Here is a 15,173-nt window from a genome sequence, read left to right on the forward strand (position 1 = left end):
GTGTGTGTGGTTGGGTGGGGGGGGCGGCTCTTGGGCAGCAGGAAGAGCCTCTAATGGCTGTGGTGTGTGAGAGCTTGGGGTGCTGTGGGGAGGTGGGGGTGAGGCAGGAGGGGAGGCCTGCAGGAATGCTCCCCCAGAATTCTCAGCCCCATGTCATCTTTTCTTGAACCACAGGGTTTTTCAAAACTCTGGACACAGATCTGGATGGAGTCGTGACCTTCGACCTGTTTCAGGTGGGAACCTCCTGGGCCAGGTCGGGGAAGGACCTCGGGGGGCGGTGGAGCCTGTGGCCTCAGAGCCAGCCCTCAAGGCCAGGCCCCCCGAGTCCTGGAAGGATGGGGTGGGGTGTCGGGTCCTGGGAAGGGAGGCCAGGCCCCTGGAGGCCTCTGCAGGAGCCAGCAGCCGGCCTCCCAGGGTGGAGGAGGTAAGGAAGTGGCCCTCCTCTACCCCCCAAGAGGGTCGCTGTCAGGGGGCTGAGAGATGGTGGTGCCTGAGCCATGGGGCTGGGAGGCTGGGCTTGGAGTGGCCCCGCTGACCCGTCTCCTCTCTCCCCTCCCTCCACCGCAGTGGCTACAGCTGACCATGTTTGCATGAGCAGGGGTGAGGCCCCGGGCTGCGTTCCTCTCCCTCGTCATCTGCCAAGCTCTGCCTTCCCACCACGCCGCGCCCGGCCACGCCAGCTGCAAGTGCCTTCCTCGGAGCGGGCAGTGGCCTCTGTCCCCTCACCTCCCAGCCGCCACGGTCCATCTGCTCTGGGCAGAGCTGTGTGGCCCCCCTGCTCCTCGGACCATGGGCTCAGGTGGACGCCCCCAGCCCCTCCCGTCGCCAAGCCAGGAAGGCAGCTTTCGCTTGTTCCTGCCTCGGGGTGGGGCTCCTGGGGGCGCTGACAGCCCTGGCCTCCCAGCATCTTAATGTGTCCTCTGCCCTCACTCCAGAGACCAGCCACCTGGCCTTACCTTCGGACTTTAAACCATAACCACTAGCTCTGCACCGTCTATATCATAGTGTGCAGAGCCCCCTCCCAGCCGGGCCCCCTCCCCAGGGCTGGGAACGCCTGTCCCTTCCTGTGCAGAAGCCAACGCCCCCCTCTGCCCCACGGAGCTGCCTGGCCCAGGGGGTGGTCAGGCCCTCCCTTCTCCCCTCCCTCCCTCCCTCCTTTTTTATATCGGTGAATTTAAAGGGGACTCTGGTACTGGTATACTACTATGGGGGTGCCAGAGGCACCTGGGCCTGGGTGTGTGGGGGCTCGTGTTTCCATGCAGAGAAACCTCAAATAATAAAGGAGAAAGGCCCCGTGTCTGTCTCTGGACTGTGTTCCTGCCCCAGGCTGCCGCCCCGGGACCTGGCAGGTGGCCTGCTGGACCTGCCCACCCTCCTGGCCGCCCTGGAGGCCCGACTTCTGCCTTCCTGGCTCGCTCCGGCCTGTGAGGCTCTGGCTGAAACCAGAACCCCTACTTAGCACAATCCCGACCCCCCAGGAAGCTCCCCAGAGCACAGAGCCTCCTTCAGGTCCTCCTGGGGGGACTGTGACCCAGACACCTGCAGCTTATGTAAGCTGCTCTGGCCGCTCTGGGAGCCTGGCTTTCCTTACAGAGATAAGAGTGGTTGAGGGGAGGGGGTGGTGGGGGTGTAGAGGGAGCCACAAACTAGGACAGTGTGTGCGGGCAAAGGCTGATTGAGCCCAGGGGTGGGGGCTGCCCTCGGCTGCTGGGAGCCCCAGCTGGAGCCCCGAATGGCAGACGGCCTCGACTCTGCCCGCCATGGGCTGGCACAGGGCCGGGAGTTGCCATCCCGGGCCCGCTTCTTCCCTGCGGGTCCCTGGGCCAGGCCTTTGGGGCCTCCATGTCCTCAGTAGGGGGGCTTGGCCCATGGCTTCCTGGGAGCCTGGCTGGTTGTGAGCCAAGTGGGGAGTGGGGGCAGGCGCTCCGAGTTCTCTATATTGGGTTTTGCTTGATGAGAACACCATGGGGCTGGAGGATCTGGGGGCCGAGCCCCTCGCAAAACCCCATTCAAAGGGAAGGGGAAGGAGCATGTACCGCTGGGAGGACCTCCGGCGAGGGCAGCGGGCAGGGCCGCTGGGCCCGCAGAGCTGGGCGATGGTTGTGAGCCAGCCCTCGGGGTGCTCGCCGTTCTAGGGGGTCGGGGGGGAGAGATTGAAGAATCCGGGAGGAAGGGTCTGGAGGGGGCAGCCCTGCAGACATGGGGACACCTGAGGCTGCCTGGGAGGTGTAACCGGACCCTCCGAGCTGTGGGCACAGGGCATCTGTGGTCCTGACCCCGGGCCTGTTCTTCCACCTCCCAGGGTGCGTCCCAGCGCCTGTACATAAGGCCCTGCCGCCGGGCTCGGTCAGGCCTGAGGCATGGCCTTCACCGACCTGCTGGACGCCCTGGGCGGCGTGGGCCGCTTCCAGCTTGTCTACACGGGCCTGCTGCTGCTGCCCTGCAGCCTGCTCGCCTGCCACAACTTCCTGCAGAACTTCACGGCCGCCGTGCCCCGCCACCACTGCCGCGGCCCCGCCGGGCCCCCTGCGGCCGCCGCCAACAGCTCGGAGGCCTGGCTGCGGGCCACCGTCCCCTGGGACCGGCTTGGGGCCCCCGAGCCCTGCCGGCGCTTCACGGAGCCTCAGTGGGCCCTCCTGAGCCCCAACGCCTCGGCCCCCGGGGCCGCCACCGAGAGCTGCCGGGACGGCTGGGTCTACGACCGCAGTGTCTTCCCCGCCACCATCGTGACGGAGGTGCCCGGGCGGGCGCAGGGCAGGCGGGCGGGCGGCGTGGGGAGCTGCTGCCGAGGCCCCGGCTGAGGCGTCCCCTGTCCCCCGCAGTGGGACCTGGTGTGTGAGGCCCGCAGCCTCCGCGACCTGGCTCAGTCCGTCTACATGGCCGGGGTGCTGGTGGGCGCCGCCGTGTTCGGCAGCCTCGCGGACAGGTGAGGCTTCGGGGACCAGGGCCCCGGCCCCCCAGCACAGGCCGGACCCTCCCCCTCGCCTCCTGGTTCATTTTTCCTTATGAATGTTCATTCGTGTGTGTGTGCGTGTAGATTGATCATGCCTGTAACGCATCCACATTCCTCCCCATTCCAGAAGGCATGAGGGTGCGTGTAGGGAAGCGGCCCTCGCCCACGGCCACCCCACCTCCAGCACCTTCCGGGGCCGCCCTGTCTAGGCACCTCCCCGGACACTTCATGCAGCCCGAGCAGATGCGGGTGCCTGTGCTTGTCCGCCTTCCTGCACCAATGCGGGCGCGGCCATGGGCTCCGCCGGCCTTTTCCACCCCGAAAGGCCCCTGCGTGTTCCTTCAGAAAGTGCTTCCCCTCCTCCCTCTGCCCGAGTGCGGCCCACTCGGGGAGGAGGCAGAACTGACTGTGCAGCCCCAACTGTCCACTGCGGCCCCTCTAGGTCTGTGGTCGGCAAACTGCAGCTCGCGAGCCACATGGGCTCTTTGGCCCCTTGAGTGTGGCCACGAAGTTTCAATCGCACTGTACGTGCGCGCCCACACGTGGTATTTTGTGGAAAGAGCCACACTCAAGGGGCCGCAGTTTTGCCGACCCACTGCTCTAGGGAGACAGCAGGAAAACGCAGCCCATGGCGGGGGCCCTGCCCAGTCAGCTCCCCACGCCCTCCCTTCTTCTGGGCCCCCTTTCTCCTTCCCTTCCCTGTCTCTTCCCTCCCCCCCCCTCTGTCTCTTCCTCCCCTCCCTCTCCCCCTTTCCTCTCCTCTCCTCTCCTTTCCTCTCTTCTCCTCCCCGCTGCCTCTCACCCTTGCCAGTTCAGGTTCTGGGGGGGCCTCCTGGACTCCAGACCCCACCCTCCGGAGGGCGCTGCAGGCCACAGGCCCGCGGTGGGAGCTCTGACACTGTGACACCACACAGCCTGGTCTTTCTGGATATGAGTTTGTGTATCTTATCCGTAGTGTCTTATCTGTCACCAGCCCCAGCTGAGGCCTGTCACTTAGAGGTGGGGGATGAACTTTTTTGCAACACAATGAATGAGTGAGCGAGTATGTCATGGGGTGTGTGTGGAGAGGAATATGCAGCCACCCCTGCTTGGCCTGCTGCCCTCCTGGACCCTCACAAATGGGGGTGCGATGACCCTGCTCCCCTGGCCTTGGACCCCTCTGTGGTGTGACAAGCCCCGCCCAGCATGGCCTCCCCAGTGTGATCAGTTTAAAGGAAGACTTGACCCTGGGGCCCCGCTCCCCCTGCCGAGGCCCCACCAAGAGCTCACCACCACCCACTGCTCCTGCCTCTGGGCCTTTGCAGAATCCCCAGCCCTGGCATTAGCTGGCTTGGTAGTGGGGCCAGAAATACTCCTCAAGTGAAGGAATGAAGGAGGGAGCACACTCTTCATTGTTAATTTTCTCCACCCTGTGCTGCTCCCTCCCGGGCTGGCCTCCACCACCAGTGCCTGGGCCCAGGACGAGGGTTGTGATCTGGGGGGGCAGCTTCGGGTGGCAGGGGGGCGGGAGAGCTTCGTTCACCCTCCTTCAACAATCTCTGCGGGGAACCCTAACGCCGTGCCATGGCCCGGCTCAGGCTGGGCCGCAAGGGCCCCCTGGTCTGGTCGTACCTGCAGCTGGCAGTGTCGGGGGCCGCCACCGCGTACTTCAGCTCCTTCAGTGCCTACTGCGTCTTCCGGTTCCTGATGGGCATGACCTTCTCTGGCATCATCCTCAACTCCCTCTCTCTGGGTGAGTCCAGCCGAGGAGGGGCGGCAGGGGGGGGGGGGCGCTCGTGGAAGGTGGCACGGCAGCCCCATCGTCAGACATCTTACCTGTGTCCTCCTGTGGGATTCTCACCCAGTGACCTCCACTCAGAGCCTCCCAGCAGGGCCCTGAGAGGCCTGGGCTCCCAGCAGCAGCCCCGCCGGCCTTGACCGTGGGCCTGGGTTGTGATTTGCCATCAGTGAGTGAGCTGAGAGGGTTGGGTTTATTTCCCGTGTGAATTAGTCAACAATAACCACTTACTAAACACCTACTGTGTGCCAGGCTCTCAGTATGGGGGCACAGAGGTGAGGTGAGACCGTGGCCCCAGGGCTGCAGGCAGCGCTGAGATTATGTGGATCCAAAAAGGCTGGGGTTCACCTGGGCTGCAAAGTGCTGACTCATCATTTATGGTGGCGCCATGATTTCTTTACCAGCCCCCTGGGATGTGCTGGCAAAATGTAGGCTGTTTCCACATTTTACTATTTACAAAAAAAATCATGAAAATAAGAATCATTATATTTCCTTTTCTTTCAACTGTTCATGTCCTTTGCCTGTTTTTCTGTTTGTTTTGGTTGTTTTCTACTGATTTGTGAGAATTTTTCCAATTTTAGGGAAATTCGCCCTTTATCTGTTGAGTTGCAATTTTTTCCTTTGTCATTTTTTTTTTTTTGCTGGTGTTATGACTTTGCTTATGGTGGGTTTTGCTGTTGTTTGTCTTTTTATTTTTTTATTTTATTTTTTAAAAAATATATTTTTATTTATTTCAGAGAGGAAGGGAGAAGGAGAGAGAGATAGAAACATCAATGATGAGAGAGAATCATTGATTGGCTGCCTCCTGCAAGCCCACTACTGGGGATCGAGCCCACAACCTGGGCATGTGCCCTTGGTCTGAATCGAACCTGGGACCTTTCAGTTCGCAGGCCGATGCTCTATCCACTGAGCCAAACCCGCTAGGGCTGTTTGTCTTTTTAATACAGACGCTTCTTATTTTTATGAAGTTGAGTTTACTGATCTTTCCTTTTATTGCTTCTGGGTTTTGTGATATTCTTAGAAAAGCCTTTCCTGACTCTAAGATTGAAAAAACAACCTGTCATGATTTCTTCTACTACGTTTGAGGTTCTGTTGTTTAATTTGGGGCTTTGGTCCACCTGGCATTCCGCCGAGTGCACGAGTGAGGAGGGGCCTTGGCCTGTCTCGGCGGGTCTCTGAGTTCCTCTCGAGTGACCACAGCGGGGCCTCCTGGCGAGCGTGGCCGAGCCTGCGTGTTCTCTCCGCAGTTGTGGAGTGGATGCCCACCCGCGGCCGGACCGTGGCGGGCGTCCTGCTGGGCTTCTCCTTCACCCTGGGGCAGCTCATCCTGGCCGGAGTGGCGTACCTGGCCCGGCCCTGGCGCTGGCTGCAGTTTGCCGTCTCTGTTCCTTTCCTCATCTTTTCCCTCTATTCCTGGTACGTCCTGAGCAGAGTGGGTGGGGTGGGGTGTGGGGGAGGGTGCCCCTGTGTGGCCGACCTGTCCCTCTGGCGGCCTGGGGTGTGCAGTGACTGGGACCTGCTGGGTGTGGTGGTGGGTGATGCGAAGAGGGCGGAGCTGTGGGACCTCGGGCTCCCGAGTATGTGCACGGCTGTGGGGAAGCTCCGGACAAATCCCCGACCTTGGCCTGGGTTCCAGAACAATCTGAGTGCTTTTGCCTTTTCAACTCCTTTGTGTCTCACGACCACCTCCCGGCATTTTGTAGGAGGGGACCTGAGGCACCGCCAAGGGGGGTCCATGACTTACTCAAGGCCAGACACTGGGTCAGACCCAGATTTAAAACCGACCTGTCCCGGCCCCCAGCCCCCAGCAGTCTCTGAGCGGCCTCAGTGCGTCCCTGTGTGATGTGTTGTGAAGTCCTGACGCTGCGGCCGGCAGGGCATTTCACCTCCCTTAAGGCCTGAAAGAAGGTGAATGAAGCCGTGTTTGCGTTTGGGGAAGAGTGAGTCCCACTCAGCCCTGGTCACTCTCCGTCCTCCTCCTGGTGTCAGGTGGCTGCCAGAGTCATCCCGATGGCTCCTCCTCCACGGCAAGTCCCAGCGAGCTGTGCAGAACCTGCGGAAGGTGGCCGCCATGAACGGGAGAAAGGCGGAAGGGGAGAGGCTGACCCAGGAGGTAGGCGGGTGGGCGGGAGGAAGGGCAGGGACAGTTTGCGGTCGCGCTGGTGGCCTCCGGATGTGCTAGGATTTACTTAGTAGCCCCCCTGGACTCACCCACCATCCAGGTGAAGAGGCTGGGAGTAAGCAGAGCGGGAAGAGGCCGTGCAGCAAAGGTGTTAACCATTGAATGGCTGTGCGGCCCGGGATAAAAAACGTCAGCCGCTTTGTCCATCAGACCATCCGACTGTATAATGGGGAGATTGTCATTCACACTGACATCCAGCCAAAATGTAAACAAAGTAACAAAATGAAAATATTAAAATAGCCATCATGAAGTAAAATTATTGAAGAATTGATAATAAAAGTACCATTTATTATAAATAAGTACCATTTATCGAGCCCTATGCTAGGCACTATGTATGCTAAGGCCTTTTTACGTACATGACCTCATTTATTTTTTTTATTTTTTAAAATATATTTTTATTGAGTTCAGAGAGGAAGGGAGAAGGAGAGAGAGAGAGAAACATCAATGATGAGAGAGAATCATTTATCAGCTGCCTCCTGCACACCCCACACTGGGGATCGTGCCTGCAACCCAGGCATGTGCCCTGACTGGGAATGGAACTATGACCTCCTGGTTCATAGGTCAACGCTTAACCACTGAGCCACGCTGGCCAGGCTACGTGACCTCATTTAATGTCTCACTTTTGCTGATGAGGAAAATGAAGTTTGGGTGGGTCAGGTGATTTGCCTAAGAACACACCGCGGGAAGGGGCAGAACCACTCAGACCCCTGCTCTTCACCATTGGCCACGCCTGTCTCACAGTCTCCACCGAGGATGGGGCGTGAGGGCCCCGCTGGAACACAGGTGGCCGCTTCAGCCTAAGCAGCAGGCGGCTCAGGAGCCATGGGACTCGTGGGAGCCTCGGCTTCCTCCCAAATCCCCGGAGACAGCCAGCGGAGGGCCAGCAGCCCCAAGATAGAGAGAGAGCAGGACCAGCCATCCTGCCAGGGCCTTTGACCATGGCCCTCCTCCCCATGGATGAAGGGATACCCAGCAGAGAAACATGGTCTCAGGTCCCTCCAGTCCCCTGATCGCGCTTTCCTGGCCCAGGTGGTGAGCTCCTACATCCAGAGTGAGTTCACGAGCGTCCGCACTTCCACCTCCGTCCTGGACCTCTTCCGAACCCCGGCCATCCGCAAGGTCACGTGCTGTCTCATGGTGGTCTGGTAGGTGATGGGCTCATGCCCAAGACTTTGACCCAAGTTAGAGACATAACTTTTGTCCCCACTGACTATTTTTTTTAAAATATATTTTATTGATTTTTTACAGAGAGGGAGAGAGATAGAAAGTTAGAAACATCGATGAGAGAGAAACATCGATCAGCTGCCTCCTGCACATCTCCCACTGGGGATGTGCCCGCAACCCAGGTACATGCCCCCGATTGGAATCGAACCTGGGACCCTTCAGTCCGCAGGCCGACGCTCTATCCACTGAGCCAAACCGGTTTTGGCCCCACTGACTATTTTTTAAAAATATTTTTTTATTGATTTCAGAGAGAAAGGGAGAGAGAGAGAGAGAGAGAAACATTAATGATGAGAGAGAATCATTGATCGGCCGCCTCCTGCACGATCGGGGATCGAGCCCGCAATGTGGGCATGTGCTCTGACCGGGAAACGAACCATGACTTCCTGGTTTATAGGTTGACACTCAACCACTGAGCCACGCCGGCCGGGCCACTGACTAACTCTTAAATATGCTTAATGCAATGAGCAGGTGAGCCTTGTGAATCCGATCCTGCTCTACACCCTTCCTCCGGGGTCCTTTGGCCTCCGCTGGTGCTGCATATGGCCATGGATGAGATATCCATGCTGACCGAGGGACCCCACATCTGTCCCTGGAGAGCCCCAGGGCAGAGCAGAATGAGACATGGTGCCCAGATGCCTCCAATAGGTGCCCACCCAGGTGAGACCTGCTGCCCAGATGTGGGGTCCAGAAGGGGACAGACAGGAAAACAGTAATTTCTATGAGGTATGACAAGTGTCCCAATAATAGTTCCCTTAATTAGGGCTGCTGAGGGCTTCACACAGGGGATGGCATTTAGGTGGGTTTGAAAAGACAGTTAATAGCCGGTTTGGCTCAGTGGATAATGTCAGCTTGTTCGATTCTGGTCAAGGGCATGAACCTCCATTGCAGGCTCCTCCCCAGCCAGGGCCGTGGTCAGGGCACATGCAGGAGGCAACCAATCCATGTGTTTCTCTCACATCAATATTTCTCTCTGTCTTTCCCTCTCTCTAAAAATCAATGAAAAAATATCCTCGAGTGAGGATTACATAAATAAATAAATAAATAAATAAATAAATAAATAAATAAAATCAAAGACAGTTAATAGAGTTTACCAGGTGAGCAGGAAGAACTTCCTAACAGGTACATAGATAGGCATAAAGATGTGCAATGGATAAAAATACAAAGGCAACCCCTACCTGTTAGCACAGACTGGACGCTAGCAAATGCCGAGGTAAGGGGCTGATTAAAAAAAAAATTTAAATTTGCCTGACTGGGTGTCCTGGACATAAAGATAATAGGGGTTGATACTGAGGAAGCGTGGGCTGCGGGCCATGCACTACCTGAGCTCTGGAGCAGACCAGGCACTGTCGGTAAGGTCGCCAGCTGGGCTCAGGCCGACCAGCCTTCTGGGCCTCAGTTTCCCACTTGTGCCCTTGCCCCTGAGGTCCTCGTGAGGACGGAGAGTTGACCTGTAAACCCACCTTGGCCCGGGAGATGTTCAGGGGAAGAGTCTGTTCTCGTAGTTGAGGTTGGAGCGGCGCACCCGTGTGCTGGGACCTTCCCAAGCAGCCTGCTCTGCTGCCTCTCCCAGGTTCTCCAACTCCATGGCTTACTACGGCCTGGCCATGGACCTGCAGAAGTTTGGGCTCAGCGTCTACCTGGTCCAGGTCCTGTTCGGGGTCATAGACATCCCGGCCATGCTGGTGGCCACCACCACCATGATTTACGTGGGCCGCCGAGCCACAGTGGCCTCCTTCCTCATCCTGGCTGGGCTCATGGTGATCGCCAACATGTTTGTGCCAGAAGGTGAGCTGCGGGCTTCTGCCATTACCGCCTGGGAGCCTCTGGGGTCTGGGGTCTGGTGGGCAACAAGTACAACAAGGGAACAAGGAAGAGAGAGATCTGGGAAGAAAGTGACTGTCCATCAGCAGGGGTTTTAATGAGCACTCGGTGCCTAGGGTCAGCTCCTGGTTGTAAATGCCCTCAGGGCATTTCCCATCTTATCGGGGATGTTAGATTGATGCATCAAACCAACCAAAGGGCTAGCTGGTGTGTGTCCACCTGGAGCCTGGACAGGCAGCATTTCCAGGGCGGAGAAGTTCAAGTGTGAACCTCAGCCGCTGGCCCTGGGACAGTGGTCTGCAAACCGGCCTGGAGACCTTTGAAAACTCCCAGTGCCCAGGGGCCCCAGGCCAGTGCAGTTAGCCTCAGGAGGGGGACCCAACCCTTAGGATTCAGAAAGCTGTCCAGTGATTCAGCGAGAAGCCAGGGTTGGGTATCCCAGCCCGAGAGCGTGTGCTGAGCCGAGGGCTCGCTGTGACCACCGTGCAGGCTGTCTGACTTCTCTGTGCTTCAGTTCCTCCCTACAAAATGGATCGATTATTACTATTGGCATTTTGACGAATTTCTTCCAATCTTTTTTCCTATTTGTTGATTCTGTATTTGATATAATCAATAATCAAGAAACTATTATATACATATATAAAAAGGATTGTATATGTGTGTATATATTATATATAATGTATCCCTTTTCACATTGTATGTTGTCTAGAAACATGCTTTCCCATGTTATGCTGCAACATAAACACTTTTCCATGTTAGGACAAATGCTTCATGGCCCTAATTTTATATCGCTGTGTAATATCCCATCTAGATTGGTGATTTTCAACCCTGGCTGCCCATCAGACTCTCCTGGGGACCTTTAAAAGAATTACCAACTTGAGCCCAGCCCCAAGAGGCTTTGCAATAACCGAGATGGGTGGGGCCCAGGTGTGGGCATTTGATAAACTATCCCCTCCACTTGCAGTGTGCAGCCGGAGTGGCCACAAAGGATGTGCCACCATTTCCCTGCCCATTGCCCCGCGCTGGGCATGGGCACTGGGGCTGAGCTGTTGGTGAGCAGCAGCAGGATGAGCATGTGAATAACGGTAGCAGCGAGCATGTGATGAGCACTAGCACCTGCACTCACGGCATCCTGTCAACCTCAGGACAAGCCCTCGAAGCAGGCGCTGCGTTTTCCTCATTCTTCAGAGGAGGCTCAGAGAGGTTATGTGATAGTGACCAGGGTCACCCATCTGGGTCAGAGCCGGGATTTGAACCTGAGCCCAGCTCCAAAGCTTGTCCCGGCTCCCCAGCAGGACCTGGTGACCGGTGGAAAGAAGGAGGGGAGGAGGCGGAAGTCAGAGAAGGGCCGTGTGGGGACTCTGGGTCCCAGGTGGGGACGTGAGGTGGTGGAAACCCTGATTCACACCCTCCAGGTTCTGGGCGCCCTGCCCGCCCAGGCTGTGCCCACCCCACGCCCTATGCTTCCCTGTCTCCTCCCCCACAGCACCCCGTCCCATGGCCCTCACCCCCACTCCCACCCCCAACCCCACCCCCACCCCCTCTGCCTCCCTGCTCCCTCTTGGGCTCTGAGCCACCCCTCCCACAGTCTGTCCGCCCTGCAGATATGCAGACCCTGCGCACGGCCCAGGCAGCGCTGGGCAAAGGCTGCCTGGCCAGCTCCTTCATCTGCGTGTACTTGTTCACGGGAGAGCTGTACCCCACGGAGATCAGGTGGGTCTGTAGGGGGAGGCGGAAGAGCACCTGCCCCAAACTGGGAGCCCCCGGCGCTCCTGGCTGACACCTGCTGGGCTTGCCAAGGCAGAGCCCCTCTCCTTTCTGCTCGGTCCACAGCACCCCCGCCCTCTGGGGTCTAGGCCACGGCCACGGACCTGTCCACATTCCTCGCACAGGCAGATGGGGATGGGCTTCGTCTCGGTCAACGCCCGCCTCGGGGGGCTGGCGGCGCCCCTGGTCACCACGGTCGGGGAGTTCAGTGCCATCCTGCCGCCTGTGGCCTTCGGGGCCACCTCGATCCTGGCCGGACTGACCGTCTGCTTCCTGGCTGAGACCCGCAACACACCCCTGGTGGAGACCATTGAGGTGATGGAGAGGAGGTGAGAGGCCTCTGGGTACAGCGGGGTGGGGGCGACCAAACAGGCTGTGGTCCCCAAAACAACTGAGGGCAGAGTGTCCTGTGGCTGCTGCTAAAACGTCACTGCTGAGCGAGAGCTGGGTGTCACCATGCCCAGCTCCTCCATCGGTGGAGGCTTAGCTTTCACAAGAACAGACCCAACGGCGAATGGTGCCATAGAAAGAAGAATCCGCTGTAGCCTGGCCCGTGTGGCTCAGTGGTTGAGCGTCAACCTATGAACCAAGAGGTCACAGGTTCGATTCCCAGTCAGGGCACAAGCCCAGGTTGCAGGCTTGATCACCAGTTGGGGGCGTGCAGGAGGCAGCGATTGATGTTTCTCTGTCATCGATGTTTCTATTTCTCTACCCCTTTCCCTTCCTCTTCCTAAAATCAATAAAGAAAAAAGAAATATGTCTGGGCTGGTTGCCTCTCCACCTGGGGCAACGTAGGAAGGGCCTGGCATGCCCAGCGCCCAGGTCTCTGCTGTGCCCTGGTCCACGCTGAGTCCGGCCCAGCGGGGTGGCCTTGGTTGACTGTCTGGCGTTGGGTCCTCTTTGGAAAACTCTTTGACCAGCAGCTTTTCCAAGTCTGGCTCTTACTAACCAGGCCAGCCTCTGCCACCGTGAGACCTCGTAGTGGAGCCAGGACGGGGCAGAAGGGACAGTGGAGACACGTCTCGTGCGTGACAAACACCCTCGATCGTCACACACACATGCTCTGCCCCTCTCCACCTCCCTTCCACTTGCATCAGTGTTCCGTTTGCCTTCTCATTCCGCAGAGCCAAAGGCCTCTCCAGGAAGGATGCAGAGGGGAGGAGCGAAGACATTTCCCTCCAGCAGCTGGGAGCTTCTCCCCTCCTAGAAACCATCTGAGGTGCCCAGGGCCCGGCACATGCTGGCCGTACCTCAGCCAGTATCCGGCTTCCTGGTGCTGACCGGGGTCGGGGTTGGCCAAGGACCATGGTGGCTCCATCAGCCCATGTCAAAGAGCCACCCAAAGCCAGTGCTGGGGCTGCCGGCAGAAACCAGACCAGCAGCCATTGGCATCACAAATGGATAGAAATTGAGGAGAAGCCATGCCCAGGGACTGAAGGAGGGGCCGTTTTCCTTCCCACCTCCAACTCTGCCCCTTAAAACCTCTCTTCTCATTCTTGTTCCACCTGAAAGCGCTGGGTCCTTGCAGGGTTAGGGTGACATTTCGGCCCCTGGTTGTCCCTGAAACAGCCCCGCCCACTTGTCCTTGAAAACTCACTGTGCTCCATTCTTGACACATTACTCTCTCCTGCCTTGAGGATTAAAGCTCTCTCCCCTGTGTGTGTGGCTTACCTCCTCGAGGGCACATGTCTCCATGCCAGAGCCTGCTTGCCCCTCGCAGTGGGCCTCGCAGATGGTACACGCTCAATAAATAGTTGATGAATAAATGATGAAGCCAGTCCCGGGTGATGGAGAGACCTCTACCCATTGTTGCATTCTAGCAATATCACTTTGCAGAAGACACACAGAGGGTGAATCCCTGGCATAGCATAGCTTCCCTCTGACCTCAGATCATTTCCAGCCCAGATGTTCGATGTATACCTGCATTCCTGACCCTGACCTTCACCAGAATTCAGATTAGATTCATAAGGGATTCAAATCCTGGCCCATTGGGTAGCCTTGGCAAGTTTCCTTGTCTAACCCCTTCCTCCTAGAGTTTCCAGGGAATCAAACAAGATAAACAGTCCCCTACAGTCTGAGGAAAAGCACAATCTAGGAAAGAAGTAGGAATATCACAGTTCGGGCAAAAAACACCGCAACCTGCCATTTCGCCAAGATTAGTCTTTCAGCAGCCTCGCCCTTGGAGCAGAGCTGGAGCGAAACTCCGCCGGACGCTGTCCCAAGGCCCTGGCCTTCATGCACCAATCCCCCAGGCCCTCCCACAGAAGTAACCTCTCTTTCAACAATCCGATACATGAGCTTTCCTACCTGAATTGTTCTCAACTCACAGCCCTCAGCAGATCAGTAAATTTGAAAGGCGGAGGGCTGCTGTGCCTGGTCATACTTTAAGATTCACTTTGGGAGTCACCTCTTCCAGGAAGCACTCCCTGACAACCCCTGCCTACCTCTGGGCTCCAGTCATGCCCCCTACACATCCTCCCTACTGTGTTGTAATGGATCCATTTACATGCTGATCTCACCCTGGCTCCCTGAAGGCAGAGTTAGGCCATCTTGGCCTGGTTCTGTGGCCTGCACAGAGTAGGTGCTCAGTTCACATTATTGGGGTGAATGAAATAGTCTGGACACTAAAAACAAAAGTGATCTGTCACTGCTGAACGCTGAGGAGGAGGTAGAAAAACTAAATGGAAAATCTGGGTAGAATAACAAGATTTTGTATGTATTTTAAAAACCAATCTGTGGCCAAAACCAGTTTGGCTCAGTGGATAGAGCGTCGGCCTGCGGACTGAAGGGTCCCGGGTTCGATTCTGGTCAAGGGCATGTACCTGGGTTGCGGGCACATCCCCAGTGGGGGATGTGCAGGAGGCGGCTGATCAATGTTTCTCTCTCATCGATGTTTCTAACTCTCTATCTCTCTCCCTTCCTCTCTGTAAAAAATCAATAAAATATATTAAAAAAAAAAAACAACAACAAAAAAAACCAATCTGTGCCCGGCTAGCATAGCTCAGTGGTTGAGCGTCGACCTATGAACCAGGAGGTCACGGTTTGATTCCCGGTCAGGGCACATTGCCTGGGTTGTGGGCTCAATCCCCAGTAGAGAGCATGCAGGGGGCAGTTGATCAATGATTCTCTCTCACCATTGATGTTTCTCTCTTTCTCCCTCTCCCTTTCTCTCTGAAATTAATAAAAATAAACACATAAATAAAAATTAAAAATAAAAGGGCACTTTTTTCAAGTGTCCTCAGTTTGTTTAAAAATATATAAATAAAAACAAATCTATTATAAACACCATTTTCTTTTTTGAAGAAAATTTAAATAGTGATTCTCAATCCTGGAATCAGCTGTGAGCTTTAAAAAAATATCAGTGCCAGGGCCCACTCCCGAGAATTCTGATGTCTTTAGTTGGGTTTGAGAACCACTGTCTAGAAATAGTTTTCCTAACCAGTAAAAGA

At 56.8% G+C, this 15,173-nt stretch overlaps 1 protein-coding gene and 2 long non-coding RNA genes across 3 annotated transcripts; 2 read left to right on the forward strand and 1 right to left on the reverse strand.

Moving 5' to 3' along the window:
- Nucleotides 1-108: 108 nt before the first annotated feature.
- LOC106694670 lies at nucleotides 109-1,296 on the forward strand. The gene is made up of 2 exons (XR_001345711.2): nucleotides 109-233; nucleotides 568-1,296. It is a non-coding gene; the product is annotated as an uncharacterized LOC106694670 (long non-coding RNA).
- A 781-nt stretch (nucleotides 1,297-2,077) lies between these two features.
- On the forward strand, nucleotides 2,078-13,392 carry SLC22A20P. Its single transcript, XM_006104353.3, has 10 exons — nucleotides 2,078-2,735; nucleotides 2,823-2,926; nucleotides 4,531-4,685; nucleotides 5,978-6,146; nucleotides 6,720-6,843; nucleotides 7,942-8,057; nucleotides 9,707-9,921; nucleotides 11,562-11,670; nucleotides 11,850-12,053; nucleotides 12,849-13,392. Exons 1-10 carry the CDS (start codon nucleotides 2,361-2,363, stop codon nucleotides 12,940-12,942), a joined length of 1,665 nt encoding a protein of 554 aa, XP_006104415.1. The 5' UTR covers nucleotides 2,078-2,360; the 3' UTR covers nucleotides 12,943-13,392.
- LOC111823570 lies at nucleotides 6,140-9,730 on the reverse strand. The gene is made up of 3 exons (XR_002826622.1): nucleotides 9,597-9,730; nucleotides 6,942-7,099; nucleotides 6,140-6,783 (listed from the first exon to the last, which is right to left on the reverse strand). It is a non-coding gene; the product is annotated as an uncharacterized LOC111823570 (long non-coding RNA).
- Nucleotides 13,393-15,173: the final 1,781 nt, after the last annotated feature.

This window comes from Myotis lucifugus, unplaced genomic scaffold (assembly GCF_000147115.1).
Source record: "Myotis lucifugus unplaced genomic scaffold, Myoluc2.0 scaffold_562, whole genome shotgun sequence".
Lineage (NCBI taxonomy): Eukaryota > Metazoa > Chordata > Mammalia > Chiroptera > Vespertilionidae > Myotis > Myotis lucifugus.

Excerpts from the sequence above, each read along its gene's own strand:
- SLC22A20P (XM_006104353.3), top strand. The coding sequence starts at position 2,361 with ATGGCCTTCACCGACCTGCTGGACGCCCTGGGCGGCGTGGGCCGCTTC. Across the intron at positions 6,844-7,941 it reads GGGAGAGGCTGACCCAGGAG|GTGGTGAGCTCCTACATCCA; the intron begins GTAGGCGGGTGG and ends TTCCTGGCCCAG. Across the intron at positions 9,922-11,561 it reads CAACATGTTTGTGCCAGAAG|ATATGCAGACCCTGCGCACG; the intron begins GTGAGCTGCGGG and ends TCCGCCCTGCAG.